General features: G+C 38.2%; 1 protein-coding gene across 5 annotated transcripts in view; it reads right to left on the reverse strand.

Annotated features, from left to right (window-relative positions):
* The window catches only part of ttll7 (tubulin tyrosine ligase-like family, member 7), an 85,450-nt gene that overhangs the window by 49,437 nt on the left and 14,267 nt on the right, over positions 1-21,746 (reverse strand). For all 5 annotated transcript variants that reach the window (XM_055051294.1, XM_055051303.1, XM_055051268.1 and 2 more), the window contains exons 5-9: positions 19,461-19,528; positions 18,982-19,140; positions 13,475-13,691; positions 11,841-12,005; positions 8,598-8,756 (exon numbers count right to left, since the gene is read on the reverse strand). In XM_055051294.1, the coding sequence (XP_054907269.1) occupies positions 8,598-8,756; positions 11,841-12,005; positions 13,475-13,691; positions 18,982-19,140; positions 19,461-19,528 (768 nt within the window). The remainder of the gene's footprint in view (positions 1-8,597; positions 8,757-11,840; positions 12,006-13,474; positions 13,692-18,981; positions 19,141-19,460; positions 19,529-21,746) is intronic.

The raw sequence follows: 21,746 nt of genomic DNA on the forward strand, positions 1-21,746 counted from the left end.
GTCCCCTATATGGGGTAAGAGATTGTGTCCAACAGGCATAACAATTTATGTATACATTTTATCTACAAAAAGGTTGCTTTAAGTAGCTTTTTCATTTTCTCCCCTTGATAAATGAAATAATGTATTTACTCAGATCATTGCCTGATATTAAAATTTGCCAAAATAAAATCTGTAAAGATACAAATAATTTTTCATAGACCTGTATAATTGTTTCTGTTATAAAGAAAACTAATAAAAAGAAAAGTAATTAGAGTCGACGTGAAAAAATTTGTACCCGAGGGTTCTCTTGTCCTACAAAAAAGCTTTTCTCGTAGAGCAACACAAGACCAACAATAAGCTGCCTTATTTCTCCAACAAATTGCTTCCCCACATTGACATTCATTTTGCCTAGAATAGTCGCTAAAACAAGCACAAGGTCTGCTGGTGATTAATCGCTACAGAAAAAAAAACACCTTATTATTCCTAGCAGAGGGCAAACAACCACTGCTTTGACAAGCCTACCATTTTGCCCCTCACACTCAAGAGTATCAGCACAGTTCAGCCGTCGTCAGAAAGGAGTGTTGGTTGCCACACAATGGTGGAATAAGAAACAGTGGCAGAGAGAGGGAGAACAACAGAGAGAGAGAGAGACATAGGGAGAAAGAGAGAAACCAAGCGTGTGTGGCAGAGCGACAGAAAGACAGACAGCTAGACGCCCTGTTTAGTCGCTCTCTTGTTTCAGACGTCTTATCAATCACTGTTCTGTTCTTTTTGTGCCGTTTCTTGCGGTTCGCTCGGACACAGGGAAACTCTAGCTGAGCGTGGCGGGCTGCTTCTGGTGCTGAAAAGCGAGGGGGCCAACGTTCAGCTCAGAGGCTGGGGATGGGGAGAGAGAGGCACTTTTTAAATGACATACAAAGATGAAATCAAGCACAGGCACTAAAGGTGCAAAGCAAACACGATGAAGCTTGCAAACACAAATATGAGGTTTTTTCTCATATGCATTCTCAAACAAAAAAAGAAAGAAGAAATTTACCGTATAATTTAAAATGCTGGTAAAAACATTCTTGTATATCCCACAAATCCCCCGCATATATAACAGTTTCTTGTGGCACTCAGTAAATATGCCATTTATACCTTCCCTCTCAATCACATGTAGCATCACCAACTGCTGTGTGTGTGATGATGAATGGATAAATGCTGGGGTATGTTTTCAACTGCCCCACATACAAAGACTGTGCTTGCCTAATTTGATACTTATTCCATGAAATAGTCATGTTGGGGGAGAATGGATGTGGATAGAGACAGGCAGTCCCATACATCATTCTAATTATTCTTTAATAAAGCTCATATAAGCCAAACAAATGATAACAGGTCAATACTGCCACCTAGGGGTTGTAAATGGAAGGGTACACCACTTGAGTTAAGAAACACACATGTATAATAGAGGAATAAATCCTGCAAACATGCAAAGATTATTCAGAGGTGGAGAGGAGATCGCAAGAGGGCTGATATTGTAATATCAAACTGTACTTATTCTCTACTTTTATTATTACCCCACGTAATCATGTCCGGATGAAAACTATTTGTACAGATCTAGTAAGTAAGTTTCACACTAAATCACAAAAAATACCTGATAATGTTTGCCATGGCTGTTCCAGAGGTTAGGAAATTCTTCTCAAGTTTCCTGTGGATATAAATAAAAGGCAGGCTAATCTTTAAATTCCTTCTCTAAAAGCCCTTAGAAAACAGTTAAGAAGTTTTAAATTTCACTCTTGCGTGAAATACTCTGACATAAAATTTTCATCTCAGCCTCTAAAGGGGAAACAGAACATAGTGCCCCTGTTTGTGTTTGGAGAAGGAAAAGAATGAAGAAACTACTATGTGTGTTTGTCATAGCATCTGTTTAGTTGCCTCTCTCTGTTTAAATGCCTCCTTTCACCACAAATACACACAGTATGCCTTTCTATTAAATTTAAATTAATTGCCCTGGTTTATCCTAAACCAGGGGTTTTCAAAGTGTGTGTGGGTGAACCCCCCTCTGAAAGAAAACAGATAACTACACCCATACCCCCAAACCCCCCCCAAAAAACAAGAACAAAACCTAAATTATTGCCATTGTTTCTGTAAACTTTTCACTGTTGCTATACTTGTTACTCCATTCATACATGTTTCACCGATGTGGGTTTTTCTGCTTTAGCTACAGTATGTATAGTCCCACATGATTCAATGCTTCAGTTGAATTTACAGTGCCAAAAATATAAACAACTTTCAACTGCAGTTAAGTTTGGCTTCTGTAAAAAAGACAAAAAAAAAAGGGCCCAGGGCTTTACAAACAACACTATGGTAGTGGAACATCTTCAGATCCAATCCATAAAAATCAAATCTCAACTTTAAATCATCATGGTCACACTGCCTCCTTTGTTTTATTTTGTTTGGCCCAGACTCTGTCTTCTTACTCACCATAGCTTTAGGTACTAAAAATCTATCAGCTTCATTTTTGACACAGGCTTGGTGAAGTTGATTAAATGTTTGCAGTTACTTTTCACTCCCTGAAAAGCTCTGGCAACTCCTGACCTACATGCCTAACACTAAGACCAGCCTGAACTCAATTCAAAGTCCAAAACTGAATCCGTAACCCCTATGGGGACAAAACTCTGGGCCCCATAAGGAGCAGTGGGATCTCACAATACAGTATTTGATGAAAAAAATGGGAATAAGAAATGCTAAAACACATACACACACGCACACACACTTTCTTACACTCTACACTCAAAGCGAAAGGAAGTCTGGATTATGTTGGCTGTAAGGGATGGACAGGGAAAACCAAACTCATCTTGAAACGATTGGATACAGACCACAGAGAGGAGAAAGTTGCAGGAAGGGGCAAAGAACTGCTGCCCTTAGGCTAAGAGGTCTGTTGTAGTCTGTTGCTATGATGCCTGGTCTCTCTCTCTCTTTTTCTCTCTCTCACCCACACACACATGCAGAAACTCACATACACAAACAAATCTGTGCCTCAGTTGACCCTAACCATGCTCGCCTCATTAGCTGCCAATCACTTTGAACAGACGCACTAAAAGAGAGGAAGGACCAGAGGTAGGAACACAAGAGATGAAGGAAGAGATACAAGTTTAGTTGTCATCAATAATCAAGCTGCTCTTGTGCCGCTGTCTGATGGTCGCTCAGTCCAAACAATAACACCTAAATAACCATAAAAGTGGATAAAATAGATTTCTTCCTTTTCCCCTCACTCCTTTGCTTCCTGAATTGCTATGTCTGTGTGTTTTAAGCCGAATCCCTCATTGGCTCTTTGAGTGGATAAAACGAATGGGTTGTGGGCTGGAGGACGGCCAACGACACACACACACATACACACATTGCAGAGGCTATTCCAACATGGACTAAGACCAGGCCCCCTCTCCCCCAGCTCTCACACACACAGAGACACACACGGAGAGAAAGACAGGCTGCTGACACACTAACACAAAAATACATACACATCCTAAGTTGCAAGACTTTTGATGTATGTTTATCATGGAGGCTTAACACGTGTGACAAGAACACAAATTAAAATTAGATTCACAGATGCTGCACACTTGCACACTTTTGCACGCTCGTTGCGCCTCTAACAAGCAGACCAACCAGCCTTTTAAGATGTTGGGAGCTCACCAATAAAAAGAAAAAAAAATCTGCCTTGGGACTGAAAAAATTTTCATTTTTTTAGGCTCATTACAAACACTTCCTTTTTGTTTAGGACTGAGCAGCTGGAGTTTTATGGTTGATGAGGGGAAACAATAAACAACAACAAAAAATAGCAAGAAGAAGTGAGCCACAGCTTATAAGCTTATAATGAGGGTAGCCTTCAGACCACTGATCATAGCAGTGGGAATCATTGTTACCCATTGGAACCTCATGAGAACATAAATTGGGCCCTTGTTGCATTCAGGTTCAGATATAAACAATAGCTGAGACTTAATGTTGCATGCATGGTTACAAATCATGTTTTGGTTACTGGTATAAAAACATTCCAAGGTATTAAAAATGCTAAAGTTTTTCTTTACATCACTCCTATGGTTTTAAAGATCTTTAAGCAATGCAGAGAAATTGCAAGAGGAAGCAGAGTTTCTCTGGCTGTATTTAAACTGAGGCCCTCAACAGTGTCCAGCAGTTGCTGCACACTGCTGGTCAGCTGGCTGAAGGTATTCTTTTTTCTTATGTAGCTAAAAGTAACACATTTACATAAACTATTAAAAGACACGTAGCAGTTACCCTAAGCATAGGGTCATTGTTACAACTACTTTCGGGTCTCAATTTCAAAATAAATTGTTTTGCCAAGTAACACAAGGAAGTTTATTTATGCAGGACCATTCAAACACAAGTCGATGCAAAATTCTTAACATTAAAATGAATGAAATATATTAAAATAACAAAAACCCTAACGCATTTTTAAGCACTGCATTAAAAGAAACAAAGGTTAAATGCTAATTAAATCTTCAATCTCACACTTAAATCACTCATCAGTGATCAGGCAAAAATCATAATATCATAATAATTCTTCCATCAAAACCTACAGTACACAAGAAAATTTCAGCCTGATTTAAATGAGCTAGCAGTTTCTGCAAATTTTAGGTTTTCTGGAAATTTGCCATTTTTCCTTGTTCAGTTTTGGTCCTAAGAACAATGAGGACCAAAACATGGGTCACACTTCACAAGCAATCCAAGTTGATTCAGTACTTTACTGATGAAGAGCATTTTTTTTATAAACCTATCCTTTAGCAAACAAGGAACCACTGCGGCACTCTAAAAACAGGGGTGATGAGATCCATTTCTTTCTGGTGTTGGTTAGGACGCTGGCAGCAGCATTTTGGGTGAACCGCCACTCTGATGGAGTTTTTTTTTGTTGTTTTTTTTTTCCACATACACCTATACAATCTCTGTTGCAGTAATCTAACCTACAAAAAACAAAAGGATGATGATGCTTTTCTGAGTCCTGTTTGACAGAAAATCCTTAATTCTGCCAATTTAAAAAAATGCCTCACTTACACAATTTCTGTCAGATTTCAGTCAAAATTCCAACGTAAAATGTGAGAAACTCTTGGAAGGATACATAAATATTTCACCCAAGTGAGACACTTCAAAAGGCAATTCTACCAAATATTGAAATATAACATGTAAATTTCAGAAAGTACAAAGAATATGTAATGCAAAAATATTCTTTAAGCATTTAGCAAATAAGTAATTTTGGTCTTTTCATACTGCATATTAATATTTCTATAGTTATTGTGTAAAAAAATAACATTTTGCTATTTTGAAATATTTCTGAGGCAAAAAGCAGAAGATGTGGAAACTAAAGAAATTCAATTTGTCACAATTATGAAATCACCACAACCAAGCTAAAAACTGTTAAGAAAAATTCAATGAAATTAATTAATTATATTTTGTTGTATAATTTTTGTTTGCACTTTTTGGTAAATTCTGTTAACATTATCAACCAAAAAATAATCATACTGGCCTATGGTCAGTGGTTATATCTTATGTTTTTATTTATTTCATCCTCTCCCATCCCCCGCCTTCAAACTATTGATAACATTTTTCCATTTTACTCAAAAAAGTTGACACCATTTGTCATGCTGGCTTATAGCACTTGGTCCCTAAGTACAGGGGCTCTAGGAGTGCAAGACTTGATAATAATATCCTTCTACTTTCTTTTTTTTTTTGACCACGTGTAAATGCAATCCTTGAGTCTCGTACTAGATTTCAAGTCATGTGCCTTCCTCTTTGACACTCACACAGGTTTTAAGGCATCGGTACACATATTAAGAATTTATGAGAGACTGTGCATTGATTATTGTTTTTTCTTTCTTTCTTTTTTTTGCTGAAGACAAAGGACATACTCAATGAAACCCTCGGAGCAAATACCCTGATTTTGACAGAAGAAACTACAGTCCAGGCAGATTGTGTATACTGGTGAATGGGTGAATGGGTGCGTGTGTGCGCAGCGGTCATCACGGCTCAATGAAACGCCTTTCCGATACGAGACACAGATGCTGTCTGGACCTGTTTTAATGAAAGTGAATGTCTCGAGTTACGCCATTTGGGCAAGTGTGTGTGTTTGTGTGTGTCTCACTGGTGTTTTGAATGTCAATAGAAGCTAAAACTCGTGTTGAGACTGCTGAATTAAGATAAGGATCACACAAAAGCTTGTGTCTCCTTTTTTTTGCCCCTTCTCTTCTCCCCTTTCGATACTTGCTTTGAGCACAATGCGTCTGTTTGATGCCTCCCCTTGGTTTGAGAGGCATCGCTCTTGTCTTCTATGTTCTCACCCCAGTGACAAGCTATTTAGCAGGTGAATGAGGATCTATGGATTGTTTTCTCTATTATCTCTGTATTTCTTAGGAGTTTACTTGCAGTAAGTGATTTTGAGGGGGTTTTTTTGTGTTTTTTTTTTTTTTTTTTTTTTTTGCTTTCAGAGAGCAGAGGTTACTGCAAACTAGTCTTTCAATTTAAAACATATTTATAGTGGCACTAATTAGAATAGATCTTATTATTTTAAAAAAAACAACAGAAAGCTGGCTATTTATTAAAATATAATTGGTAATATGAAGGAATGTTTTGTCTCCCCCCTCATCCTCCATGACACACCCAGAAAGCGGCTGACAAAAACACAAATTCAAGGGCACAACTAATATCATCTGACAGATTCTTATACATGATACCATCTAGCTTTCAGGTATCTGATCGTCTTTGAGTCTACACAGGTTGAACTTTCATTTCCTGCCTGCAAGTTTGCATGTTCAACAACCGGCTTTGACAACCTGAAGAGTAAGGGAGAACATTGTCGGAACACCACTCTGGGTAAGGCCCCGGCAAGGCGTGGCACCCGTAATTCAGTGTGACACCAATAAAGAAAGTCCACAAACTCAAGACAAACCTCTAAGGTCTTTACTTTCTGAAACATTTCTAACATTTTTTTTGTCTTAGAAATATGTAATGGTGTAAAATGGTGAAATTCAGTGAAATAGATTTAGTTTATTAAAAAATGGCTTCAAAAGTAATGTCCTGAAAAATGTAATTTAGGCCTGGGGGCTTGCCATAGGACACTAGTTGTGGCAACGAGCCTTTGGGGCTTCCTGCGTTTTGCACTCCTGCAGGAATACATACACTAACAAGTTAAAAAGTAGTAATAAAGCTATTTTCAGGCTTGACAGTACATAGACCAAGGACTGCATTCAGTGTCTCTATGGTTTCAAAATGTCCCCACTAATCAGCTGAATTTTGGAAATAAATGATTGTCGCTGCAAATGTTGCGTGAAAGAGAAACAGGGTTGTGTGTGTGTGTGTGTGTGTGTGTGTGTGTGTGTGTGTGTGTGTGTGTGTGTGTGTGTGTGTGTGTGTGTGTGTGTGTGTGTGTGTGTGTGTACATGGGATGTTAATTGATGAGCGTTATAGAGAGCTGCTGGTAGCACAGGGGGGATCATTACTGCTGGAGTGGAACAACTGCATTCACGGCTGTTTGCTGTGTCACACACACACACACACACACACACACACACACACACACACACACACACACACACACACACGCGCGAACAAGCACATGTGCCCACAAAGTCATGGCAGTCAAAGACAGTGCAATCTTCTAGGTTTCACTTGTACATCTTTTCATTTCAAGTTGCAACCTTTCCACAAAAGCAAATTAATAAAATAAATTTTAACATTTCAAAGAAAAGAAATACCGATCAGTGAAATAAACAGCTCACACATTTCACTTTCTTGCAAACTTCCAGCTAGACAAAAGGAAAAATCTTTTTTGTTTGGAATTAGGAGGAAAAACAAAACTACGATTCACACTTCAAACGGCATTTCCTATCTTTCTGTCCAATTTGTGGGAAGGGGGGTGTGAGGGTAGCCACTTTGGGTTAAAGGATTTAGGTCACTCTTTAACTGACTGGCTGACATCAGAAAGGTGAGACAGAAATCCTGGAGTGGACTTCAATCTATATCTGGAATGAGTGACGCTTAAGAGGCAGGAGTTGGAAAAAAATGAGAACCTTGGTTCGTTGTAGTGAACATGAGATCCTGACCTATATTTCTACTTTCTGGATATGTGTTATCTGTTTGTTATTGAGCTTGAGTATGTCTGAATGCATAAATCCTACTAATCATGCATACCCTATGTGCATTGCTTAACGTTTATATCAGTATTTCATGGCTGTTCAAAGGATCATAAATAGATACTTGATACTCTGTAGGTGTTTGGTGTGGGGAAATGGTGTGTAACCAACATCAGTGTTTGTTCACACCTTTTCATGCCATTACACTTCTGCTGTCACTCCAGTAGCAAAAGGGGAGAAAAACTCAATTGTGAAAATAGGAAAATATTTCATTCGCAATAGACATTTTAAAAGACTTGAAATAATAATAATAATAATAATAATAATAAATAATAATAATAATAATAATAATAATAATAATAATAATAATAAAACATTATATTGATAAATAACTAAAAACAAAATGCTCATTTTTAGCAGCTGGAAGTGAAAGTCAAAGAGGAAGATTAGAAACAAATTGTTTATCCTCACAAAGAAACGCATATCTACTCAGATTTGTACCTCCAACAGCCAGGGTTTGAGTTTGCGGTCCAGGAGGATGTCAAAGCCCAGAACCTCAAAGCAGACACTGTCGCTCCCTGGTGGTTGCCCGGCGCGACACATGCGATAGGCGTGCAGCACATGGGGCTCAGCCACTATCAGTGTTTTCACCACCAACTCCTAGAAGAAAGTGGATACAAAAAGAAAAAGAAAAAAAAAACACAGTTACCAAATTGAGCAAAAAAAAAATTTTAATTTTTTTTTTAAAGTTATTTATTTAGTAATTACTCAAAACATCACTGATGAAAGACCACTTATTTTTAATCAGAAAATACAGATTCAAATTCACAAATAAAGTCCAAATAAATAAAAAAAATAGCTGGAGTCAAACATGCGGTCTCCACTGAAGAGACAATCATTACAAAAAATGCTATTTATTGTCAGATTTTTCTTCTTCACTGCTTGTTTATTACCAGCTGATAATCAGACACTATTACTGGCACAGATTGTTTTTGAATTCCCTTCAAACACAGAGATTCCCCACTGTTGGTGCTGGTCCATCTGTGTTTCTAGTGGCGTCCAACCTGCGTGCATCTGTGTTTGCCCGAATGTTTGCTGGCTGCTACCTACTGGCCTACACCACTGTGGCAAACATGCTCAGTCTGACACACACATAAACACTTTGCACAAAGCTTCTCTTTACCAGGCAAGCGCCATGCAGTGCTGCTGGCATGCAGTTTTGCCCGGTCCAGTCTGACTGCTGGGTGCAGGAGAGAGGGGGGTAAGGTGGTCTGGCCCTAGCCTGATAAGGCTGCACCCTCCTGATCCTTTTTCAATCTGTGTGTTTCTCATGCACCTCCACCTATATGTCAAGCCATCTCCTGTCTACCCACAGGCTACTCAGCACCATAACCTGCTCCCCCTAACATGTCTGTACCCCAGGTCCGCGGCACCAGCTCTGTGTTTGTCTGTTCTTTGTCCTTCCCCACATCACCTTTTGCCTTATCCTGTGGCACCAGAGTTTTGCACTAATGTACTCTGTGTCCATGCATACCTGTTCATTGTAGTTACATGAATTTTCCATGCCAATTCAAATTTGTTTTTCCAATCTTGCTTTTTGCAAGATTGTCTTTATATTTTTATCTGTCAAAATATGAATTCCTTACTTGCATTATGAACCCTGTGACCTTGCTGTTATGGGTTTTATTGAAACAGTTTTGCCTTATATTTTGTGCGAACCATGAACACATTTAATTTTAAAATATTGTGATTGTGATTTAAGCTGCAGACCAGACATAATTTGTATGCCTAATTTGTATACCTTATAAAAAAAGGAACAAACACACAGAGTAGAGCATGAATTTGCAGAACAGAATTGGAAATTCAAATTATTTAGAATTCAGTGTCTGATTTTCAAACTATTTCATCCAAAGTTTTGATCTGCCAATTCAATTTGCTCTTTACAAACTACATAAGAAGACACAAAAGCTGTGTATTTTTTATGAATTGAATGCTAATCATTTATATTATGTGGGAATGTCATATTCTGGGTGAGAGAGAGAAACTGCTGTTTAGTAAACCAACCAGGTACAAATGATTACTGATTTGACATTTAAAACTGCCTTTAGCTGCACCTTACTGCAGTTGGTTATATTCCCTTTTGAATTTAGATCCTTACTATAATCTTGAGATTTCCAACACAGCTTCCAACATTTTGAAGTCCAGTCACTTTACAGAACTTTGATTATCCTTCGTGTTATATTCTGACTACTCTTGCTTTCTTGTAGTATTCGCAGTTACAAAAAAAAATTTTTTCTTTCTTACATACTTGAGCTTCTGCTGTTCACAAATTTAAACATCTTAATGACACTGACTTCCATACTCAGCATCACCATCCACATCGAACTACTTAACATGACCTGGTAGTGATAAGATATGGTGCGATCACTAATCAATAAAAGGACTGCTCAGTTTCCGGGTCATGCTGATCTCAAAACTGATCGACCCGCCAGAGTGAGTCTCAGAGCATCTCTCTCATCATTTCCAACATAACAGTATTCTTTCATTAACTAATAAACAAGTTTTTTTAATGTCTCCCTGCTGATAATATACATAAATACAATTCGTAAACAGCATGGCCCTGATCGAAAACAAAAGTTGGAAATGATTGTAACTGGTATTTTTAGTTTTAGAGCAGAGTTTTATTTTAGAGTGTAATAAACTATGAGCAGTCCATTAGTAGTCAGGCCCTGTCCACAGGTTTAGAGCAGCAACAAATGGCTGCACCTCTGCTTACCTGCCCTACATTAACTCATCAACATCTAAAGATAAGTCAGTAGTTCACATAAAAAAAACCTATGCATAATGTGTTTGACACCCACAGACAATATGTCAACAAGAAAACCACATATTTCTCATTTCAACACTGGAACCAAGAGTCTCATCAGCTTACTCTGAATTTATCAGATGAAAAATAGGATAGGGAATAGAATAGAAATGAAAGAAATGTGAGAGAACAAAAATACACAATGGCAAGATTGTTAAGAGATAATAAAAAAAGTCATAACATTAAGCCAGAACTCAAACACAAATATGTAAACACAAGGAAAGTGAAAAGTCAATGAAGAGAAGGACAAGAGCTGAAGAAAAAAGAAAGTATATCCTGAGAAGAGAGCATCAGCCAAAAGGATTTCATTTCCAATACAAGCATGGCATGACAAGCAGAGTGGCAAGAACAAGCACTGAGGGACGACACAACCCACACAACTGTGGACAAAGTCAAAATAAAAAAGGAACTGAAAAACATAAACAGAACCCTGAAGAGTTGATTTAAAAGAAATAAGTAAGAGACAAATTGAAAAACAAACAATAAACACATGACAGATGGAGCTTCAGAAGAGAAAAACTCAAGAATTGACGAAAGAAAGTAAGCAAGGTTGAGGTGTGTGAGTTGAGCTACACAGGAAAAGCTCACCCTACAGGAATGATGTTTCCTCTGAGTTCTGGCGAGAATTAAACACGTTTTCTGAATCAGTGTCATAGCAAATCAAATCAAACCTTAGTTATCCCACCTGTGTGTTGTTACCATCTGTGTGTATATATTAAGGTACGGCAAGAGTTTAAATATTTGGATGTTTGCTTTTATTAAGTGTTTTTGATTGGCTAACAAATTTTCTTTTTCCTTAGTGAAAGTAAACATCTAAGACAGTTTGGATACATAGAACCAGATGTGTTTGTAACTGTCTATGTGAATGACACACTTACAGAGATGTCTTCCCAGAACTTTGACACGTCGTAGTTGTTGACACGGAGGAACTCGATGAACCAGCTGATGGACCTCTTGCTGCCTCTGTCTATTGCCTCAAATCGCTCAAAGTTCTCATTGTGTTTGTTCACAGAGTAGTTTGTCAGATGCATGTAAAGCTGGGTCTGTGAAAACAGGAAGGCACCAAAGCAAATATAAGAAGAAGTCAAACCATTTATGGCATGGCAGAAAGCTTAGAGAAATAGGAACCAAGTTAATTTCTGAAGCTTGTGAACCACATTGGAATGATATAAATTGCAAAACAAGATTTTCAGACTATGTCTCTATTCCTGTATTTATTGACTGTGGCCAGGTCAGACAAGGTGTATTTTTGTGTATAAATCTATAAAAATGACACTTGAACAAATTATTTTTTTTATTTCTTGTCTCTTCTCATTTACTATCCATTCATCTCTCAAAAACAAAACCTACAGAGATTTTCCAAGGTATGGATATCTCATAAACCTTTTCACATTTTTAAAAATTTAAACAAGAAACTTCAGTTTAAATTTTGCAAATACCTTCACTTCAGAAAATTTGTGAAACATTGTATGTATCATAAATATTATAAACATAGGTTGGCGTATTGGATATCTTCTTGATCTAGCCACAAGTTTGAAAGGAAGCCATTTCTCAGATCAAAGCACCTACCAACATGCAATTAATTAGTAACTTCATGTACTAAAGATATGGAAGTCTAATGATAAAGTGGAAAATAAACATCACAGCAAACTACTTTTATTTTATTCCCAGGTGGCCAAAATTACAAGCATTCAGAGCCATCTATATTTTGTCATAGGCTCTGCATCTTTGAATTGGATGACAGCAGCTATCCACCATATAACCGTTGCTGTACCCCTGTCTTTAAACACCATCAGTCAAACTCAAAGACAACACATCCTTGTCCTTATTCTACAAAGACATAACGCCGTGCCTGCAGGCCACCACAGCCCTGGATGGCTCTCTAGAGACTGCTCTCTGAGGAATCCAGCATCCATATCCATGACGTTGCTCACTCCATCATGTGTCATACATTAAGACAATACAAGCTCGTGATGTCCATGCAAGTGTGAGTGTGTGCTTAAAACGAGCATGTGTCTTTCTCGAGAAAAATCTGCGCATGTGAGTGTTTGTCTGCGAAAGTCTGTGCTTCAGCAGGTGCAGAACCTCCAGGCAAATATGACTGGTTTGATATCACAGCAAACATCTGGTATGTGAACAATTTTGCTCAGCTGTCTGTGTACAGTCTGTCTGCACATTCTGTGCTTGTGTAGGGCAAAATCTCCACTTTAACCTTAAATTATCTGCATCTATACTTCGTTGAGTGTTTATGGGTGGTTATTTTTAGATTATGTCTTCTACTTTTACGTTACAAAGCAGTCAGTGCGACTGAATGTAATTTCAATATTCAATCACTGTTATAGCTCTGATGTCGACATCAATTCTGGTACTTAAAGAGGTACTACTGAGCTGCTAATAGTTAAAAGCTACATGTCTGTGTGGGTGTATCTATTTCTATATCTATGTATCAACAGCTTGGAAAACTGCTACACAGATAAAGGCTGCAGCAGAGACATCCTAATCTGTGACTCACCAGGTTGGCCTCGTTGGGCGAGTGGTACTTCTCGGTGCCCATGCGAACCAGACCGTCATTGTACAGGAAAATGCGAAGCGGATCACAGGAAGTAACCAGGATGTAGATGCGCAGGTCAAATTTGTAGCCCTCCATCAGGAAGGGCTTGTCCAGGTACTCCTGAACAATAAAGTGCTCGTGGGATGGCAGCTTCTCACAGCTACGGATAAGCGAGATCCTGGATCGAGAGAGGCTTTATTAATCCTTGGGGGGGCAAATTATGGTGGCATAATAAAAGATGGCATGGTGAAGATAATTAAAAAAATGATAGATGGAAGCATAGTAGAGACTATGAACAAGACTGATGACACTGGCACTGTCTTCTATTCATACTGAAGTCAGAAAATTGGGGCAAACAAGATACTGATTTTAGGTGTTTCATTACAATATTTCATCTGAAAGTCGTCTGAAAGCGTTGAGGGAAATATTTCTGACTTGCTCCCTCTGCCCATTCTCATGGTACTCTCTGGCTTTATGTCCCAAGATTAACTTTGGCCTGCTGCGTCTTCTGTTCAGTTAATGGATAATAACCATAAATTATACACATGGCATGTGTGATCATGGGGAGAGGATATTAAAATATGTCCATACCATACAATGAATGATTCTAAAACTCACAATAAAGACCATAAGCCTTAAGGAGAAAGAGTGTAATCTTGTGTCCATATGAAAAACCCGCAGTCACAGAGTCTTTGTAAAGAAATGTAAATAAGAACAAAAAGTAAGCCTCATGTCTACTTGCAGCAGGAAACTATTTGTTTTTTGAAGAAACTGACATGCCAAAAATGTTTGTAGTGTGTTTCTGCACTGCTGATCTATCAAATGTACACAAAGGGGCTACAACAGGAATGATGGCTGATCTTAGCCATTCTCATAAGCATCTGGAGAACATTGTGATTTTTCTTCAAAGACAAATTCCTCTCTTTCTGAACAGCGAGTACGTCAGCTGCTCTGGCTGGGTCTTTAACCTGAGCACAGGTTAATAGGAGCCGACACTACTCCGTTTCAAGCTCGACTCTGATTCATTTGCTTTGGCCTCATGTCACTGGCACTCAAGACTTATAATATGCAGGCCATTTCTAGTTGAAATAAAGAATGAGTTGTGTTATTTTGTGGACATCCATGTGGCTGTGCAGCTTTTTTTTTTGTGTCGGTGAGTAGACTGTTTTTTGTGCAACCAGAGGGTGTGGGGTCATTTTCTGAACAATCTTCCACTATGTACATGCAATGCAGCTGACCTATATCACCCATCACTCATAGGTAGGGCTGATTTAATCTAAATTGCTTGCATGAGGAGCCTGGTCGGCTCCATTGTACACATGCATGAAGTAACATGGCACACAAAAACTTAAGACTAGTCCAAGATGTGTGGACCTGAATTATAGACTATGAAACAGAAATATAGCAGCAGCAACATGAGTCTGGTTTTACAGACAGAACATGAAGTATCATGAAAATGTGCAGCCTATATTGTGGAAATGCACCGGGAAATCTGCCTGGGACCCCAAACTAAGAATTTTTAGAGTGGTCTGTTCGAAACTCAGAAATCCAATCTTGTTCTGATCAGTGAACAAAACATATCTTGGTGCTACCAGATTGTGCCAACAACAAAATTTGTCAGTGAAAAAGTTGTTACTGAAGGAAAGAAACTCAAAGTTAGCATTCTTAGTGTCAGCAATGTGTCTAAAAGTCAGATGAGGAATTACAAAAGTGTTGGGTGGTACTGACAACAACAATCTATTACAGTTCATTCAAGCTGAGCAAGACAAGAGATTGGATTTTCTGCTCCTGGAAGACAGCTTGAATTTTGTGGATACCTTCCTTTCAAAGAGCTGTTCAAAAGACCATCATCTTTTATTTATATATTTTCAAGAAGTCAGCCACAAGGTAGAATATAGAATAATTTGCAGTAAAAGTAAATATTAAACTTTGCTTTACTGTTTTTAATGCAGAGAAGAGTTTTAGGTTCAAATGCCCCCTCGACTTCTACATGCTATGAAATCATGTAGACAACTCAGATGTCCACACTGCATTTTTTTGCCTGTTCCATGTCTTACTCCATAGAGCAGCAAATGAAAAAGCTATGTCTGCTTGTCTAAAACTAAAAAAAAAAAAAAAACATAAAACACTCTGATTCTGTCCCCATCATCCTTGTTTCCAACCCAACAATTGATATGGTGTGTTTGTGAATGTCACAACTATATGAGGGATAACACAATACTTTCAAATACTACAAAGCCTGTATGTGGGACATCAAAGTTATTATGTTCTATCTGTAGAGCTTTCTATTTGTCTGTCATGAAACCTGTTGGATTTAAAAAAAAAAAAAAGATGGCAACTTTCCAGAAATCTCCAAGTTAAGGTAATATTCTCTCCATAGAGTCCCAGCTGCTGGGTGGCAGTGCAGTACCACACCTCTGGTAACATCAAGTAAAAATATTAAAAGTTGATAAACAGGAAGTGTTTGGCTCACCCTAATTGCGAGTTCAGGACAGGTTGCAAGAATGTGAGTCCCATTCACGTCTATAATTAGTAATTACCTGCACTCACGGCAGAAAGGGTAGAAAAATTGTTCAGTGTTGTCGATTATAACTTTTAAAGACAAATAGAAATATAGAAAATCAGCATTAGCAGGTTGAAACTCAAAAATACTGACATTAGACATTTGTCACAAAACTCTAGTCAGTGTATCCCTCAATAAATATTATAATTTATCCACTAATGTATCCACTCTGTTTATTTATGAAGCTGAAAGCAAAAGTTTACACTGTATTTAGAAGTTTCAAAAGAACACAATGAAAACCAACATTTGAGATAAAATGAAAAAAAAACTTTTTGTTTTGCCCTCATCAACTGAGTTGGAAGAACCGTTTCATGCTTGCAGATGTACTTCCATGTACATGTTCAGTTCTTACTCCTGCCAACTAAGAAACTGCTCCGCTACAAATGACCACTTCACTGACCCGCTTATCACAGTACTTGAATGAACGAGAGCAGAGGGGAAGTTGTTATGGGCCTGAACGTCAATATGAGGGGCCCTCTTAGCTGGATGACAGCTGGCTGACTGATGAGGACAGGGTTAACAGCGTTAGTTAGTGGAGCTGAAGTAGCTGAGGAGAAGACGGCATGATTGATGAGCTGGGGTGTCAGATAATCACAGCCCACTCTCCCCCTGCCTATTTAATTTGACACTGGAGGGGAGCTTGCCTTTTTAAGCTCTGCGCGCACTTTTATTTTGTTTCCCCTTATAACAAGCTAGGCTTCAGACATAAACAATAACTTCATTTAGTTGGTCGACAGAAAAATAAATTACAGGGGGTAGATATAACTTAATTTCCTGCCGCGTCACACCACAGGGGGAAAAAAAAAGAGAGAAAAATCTAATTTTGCCAGCTGCCTGCCACTGAGTGGTCGAGCTAAACTCATCATCTTTCATATTCTTAATGTATTGCAATAATTCAGCCTTTATTCTTTAATAAATAAGGGCTTAGTGCGAGCATGGAGTTATAAGTAATGCCCACATTATACCAGAAAGGACAAATTCAAAGAGAACTAGAGGGAGAGGTGAGGCACACAGAGCTATTTGTACTTCAATATCCCCACCTATTGGTGCCAGTGATGAAGTCAGTCCAAGATATTTCTTCATGCACACTCGTCTCAGGGATCACATTTTCAAAGAACAGAATGTGAAAAAGAATGATTAATACATTTTTCACAATTTAAGACCATTCTGGGGTTCTCGAGAGAGCTGAAAACTAAAATTTATTTTTAAAGGGGTTCATACTTAAGCTAAAATGCATGCTCTTTTAGTTTAAAATTTATCTCCTGAAACCAAATTATTTACAAAACCTAAATATTAAATCCGCTCTTCTTTATTTTGGCTTTTTTGTCTGTAGTCTTCACATCATTTTTATTAAGTGTTCAATAATTGGTTTCCTAAATAATAAATAAACTAGAATTTATGAAAAAATAGATCAAAAAGAAAATTTAAGCTCTTAGTACCAATAACATTTTTGGATTAAAAAGCCACTCTAAGCAATAAAAAAAATGCCCAGTGCTGTGAACATTAAAATGTCCTATTATTCCTTTCTTTGGCAAACTTCCTGACTTACCTATGGATGTTTTGACTCTGCTCATTTCTCCCCAGTCAGTGGAACACCTACAAAAGCCCAGATAGCTGGATCTCATCCTGCTCCTCTAATTCTTTTGAAATTGAGGGAGCTTTGTGATCAATATCAAAGTCCCCATCACTTAAAGAAAAGATCAAACGCTTACTGAGCCTTATAATGTTGAGATTTTATTGGCAATGCTTGTGGTGAGATGATGTAACCAGTTCACTTTCCAGGACATATGAAGGAGTGAGTGATTTTCAAGCGAATTCATCATTATTTTCAATATACAGTGCATTGCAAATTTGTACTCCTTCTATTTCACATTTTATCTTCGTTACAACCGCAAACTTTAATGTATTCCGTTTGTGTTTTATGTGATAAACCAACACAAAGTAGTGCATAGTTGCTAAGTGGAAGGCTAGCTGAAATAGGACACTCCACAAACCTCCACCAAAGCATATTCATGTGTTAGAATAGTCATGTCAAAGTCTCATTCGAATACAGAATTCGCAACAAAAATATTAATTATATGCTACCGTTGAAGTTTAAGGTTGTAACAACGCAAAATGTGGAAAAGTTCAGAGACCATCAATCCAAAAAAGACCATTATTTAACACTGTCTTGCAAGTCATTCAATTACTTCACACTCCTGATCAAAACTGTGCACAGGAGGATCTTGTTACATTAACTATTACTCTATTCTGAAACAAAATGAATAAATACTTCCAGATTTTCTCTCTCAGAATCCCAAAATCCAGAACAAAACTTTGACGTCACAATTTGAGCTTGCTTCTTACCCCATGGGAGTGAAAGCATGAAATATGCATTCAGGTACGACATTTAGCTCATCTTTTGATAAAGAGATGCTATTGAGAGTATGTGTTCCCCTGCAGCAGCCATCTTTGTCCATTTTCTAGTCTGACTGGCCTCTGCTGATGGTGCCTCATAAAAGAATCCAATAATCACATGCAGAGACCTTGAGGGGAAGGAACTACAGTAACTGCCAGAGACCACAAGCATTTGTGTGTGGCCCCCACTGGCAGTGATAACCGCTGATTTATGGCAGGGGTGACCATCGAGGACAATGAAGCCCCACAATGAGATTCGCCACACCCTCTCAGCTCTAATACTCAATCTGTTACCAGCCATCCTCCATTTCCATAGACACCCATGCCAGGGTTACAAACCCCTTATTGCTTTGTTTTTGTTGTGCTTGTCCTCTATTTGCTCTGTTGCTAATTTACTCCCTCCTCCCTTTTCCTTTCCCTTTTCCACTTTTACCCTTGCCCTCTCTGTCAGTCTTGGAGTCAATGCGCATAGATTACTCAGGAACACTTGCAATAGCCACTGACATACCCATGACCCATGGCTCCATTGGCAGGTTTGAGAATAAAGGTCTTCTGCTTGCGTTTCCTGCGCAGCTCTTTGACATAGTTCTGGAACTGTGTATACTCAGCAGGGAAGATCCAGGTTCTGGGTGTGAAGTTGTACTCCTGAGGCTGGCACCTGATCATTCTGCAAGAATAAAAGAGCTAGTGAACAGGTGTACCTTCCTCTAAGAAGCAATAATTTATCATTTTAAAATAATCTGGCAGTTGAGTCTGGCACTTATTAGGAATTTCTTCTTTTTTTTGTCAAATTAAAAGATGAATGTTGTGCTTTCAAAGCAGACCTGACCATTTGCTTTGAATTGTGAAGTGCTACAAGCGCCCAGCTGTAACTTCTTATAATACCAGCAGGCTTTTGAATGCTTGCGTTGCTTCTCTGTAACTGATCCAAAGCAATCACATGCGCGTATTAAAGAGGGACAAAAAAAAAAAAAAAGAAAAACTCACTTGGACATGTTTCTTGCGAGGCAGTCTTTCCGGCAGATTTCGCCCATGCCAGGGAAATGGTTAATTCTCTGCAGACGGACAGGCAGACATAATAATGTTGTTAGGGCCATTAAGCCACTCAATTCCACCCCCACCCCTTCATAAAAATGAGCACATTAAAGGCAGCAACCTGAAGTGAGCTTACAATGTTCTGACATTTATGCCCAATTACAGACTCAAAACAAAAAGGTGACGCTAAGACCTTTCCCAACCCTTATTTAGTTTACCATGTTTTTTTTAATACTTTAAAGGTTGGGGAGGGAAGAGACGAGAAAAAAAACGATCAATCTCAACTCAGAGGGGCCAAGGTAATTGGTTCTGCATCGCAAGCTCCTGCGGTGACAGTTGAATGAATTGCTTTGAATGTGCCGAAAGGGGGGTGGATGTAAAGCAAAAAAAAAACTCTGAGTTTTCTGTATTCTTTGACCAAATGAGCCTGAACAGGGGTGGTAATTAGGCTCGTATGAACTGAAAATTTGACAGCAAACTCTCAAAGTACATCATCAAAACGGAAAAAGAGGACAATTTTACAATGGGAGGGGAGAAGAGATGAAAAAAAAAATACAAAAAAAACAGAATACAAAGTGTATAAGGAATGCGTGATTATTATCCAAATGAGACAGACATAATTAGAGATACGGAAGAGACTGCACAATTATGCTAGTGCAGCAAGACTACATGGCATGTAAGCGCAAATCGAAACCGATTGTTGAGGGAATTTTACTTTTCTTCTGAGATTTTATCTCATGAAAGCCACGGTTCCATGAAGACGCAGACGGATTGAAAAAAGGCAAAGCATCTGTTCAATGTGAAACATTAGCAACATTACAACATACTAAGCATCAATAGCATTCACAATATTTCATCTTCTTTCCTGAACTCTTGGTGCCCTTATTTTAACAAGGCATCCTCTTCCTGACTAGCTTGTGATTTAATCGATCATTAGTGGCCAGTCTAATCAAATAAGCGCTCGGAAAGACTGATAGCTAATGCTCATAGCTACAGGAGGGCAGCCAAGTTCACTGAGCAACATGCAGGGGTCAAACAGAGGTAAAATCACTCTCAGACCAGCGAGAAAAACCGAGAGCAACCGCTGTTGTTAAGACCCGTCTTATCAACATCACTAGTGACATCTGAAAGCTGTCCAGGCAGCCCCTGTTGTGCACAGTCTACCTGTCAGTCTACCTGTCAATCTCTCCATCTCTGTATGGCCTCTACTGTAGCCTCTCACTATCTCCATGATTTTTTCATACTGGCTATTTTCTACTCTTGCTACATTGTGCCTTAGGAGTAGTATCTAGGAGCTTCCACTTTGCAGATAAATATATATGATATATTTTATGTTTTGCTAAAACTTTTCTTAATGAACCTCTATGGTTTGTTGAATATGTCCTCCATTTTCCAAACTTTTCATATTCACTGTGATAAATGCAGAGCTTCACTTCTTGTCACAATATATGGTACCATCCAGGTGTATACATACAACTTCCAATACATTTTTTGTGAATTTCATTCAGAGTTTATGTGATTGACCAGGACAAAGCATTGTGGTCTGGATCAGTGCAATTGCAAACTGAAATAGTTTCTAAATTGTTCTACAAATAAAATCTGTTTGTACTTACATGTTTATTCCCTTTCAATTACATACCTCAGAATGAAATCCACTGCAACCACTTTCTTTTGGAAGTCACCTAACTAGTATGAAATGTAATGTAATCTCAGTATAAATGCAGATGTTTTGTGAAGGCTTTTCTCAACAGGTCAGAATAAATGGGAAGATGGATGGATCTAAATGTCGGGGAATAGTTAAACAAACTCATAAAGGCCTTCAAAATACTTGAGCCTGGGGAGAACGTTCGCCTTATAACAGGATTGAAATCCTAAACATACTTCAAAAGCTAAAAATTGTTAGACTGGCCCAAAGTCCAGACATACATCTATTTTAGAATTGTGTATCATTTTCCTTCCATTTTACAGAGCACTTTCCTTTGATCTATTACTTAAAATCAAAGTAAAATACACTAAGGTTTTTGGCTCCAATGTGAGAAAATGTGACAAAGTTCAGGGCGTTTGAATAATTTAGAAAGGCATTATAAATTACCTCACCAAAAACAATATGGTATTTTACCATTTCGTACAACTTACTTGATTGTTGATTAAACCTTTTTTCCCATGAATTTAAAACAAACATCACATAGTTTAATGACATTTCAGAAAATCTAATTGCACTGGCAGTGGTTTTATATA

This window comes from Poeciliopsis prolifica, unplaced genomic scaffold, assembly GCF_027474105.1.
Source record: "Poeciliopsis prolifica strain line A6 unplaced genomic scaffold, Auburn_PproV2 SCAFFOLD002, whole genome shotgun sequence".
Taxonomy (NCBI): Eukaryota; Metazoa; Chordata; class Actinopteri; order Cyprinodontiformes; family Poeciliidae; genus Poeciliopsis; species Poeciliopsis prolifica.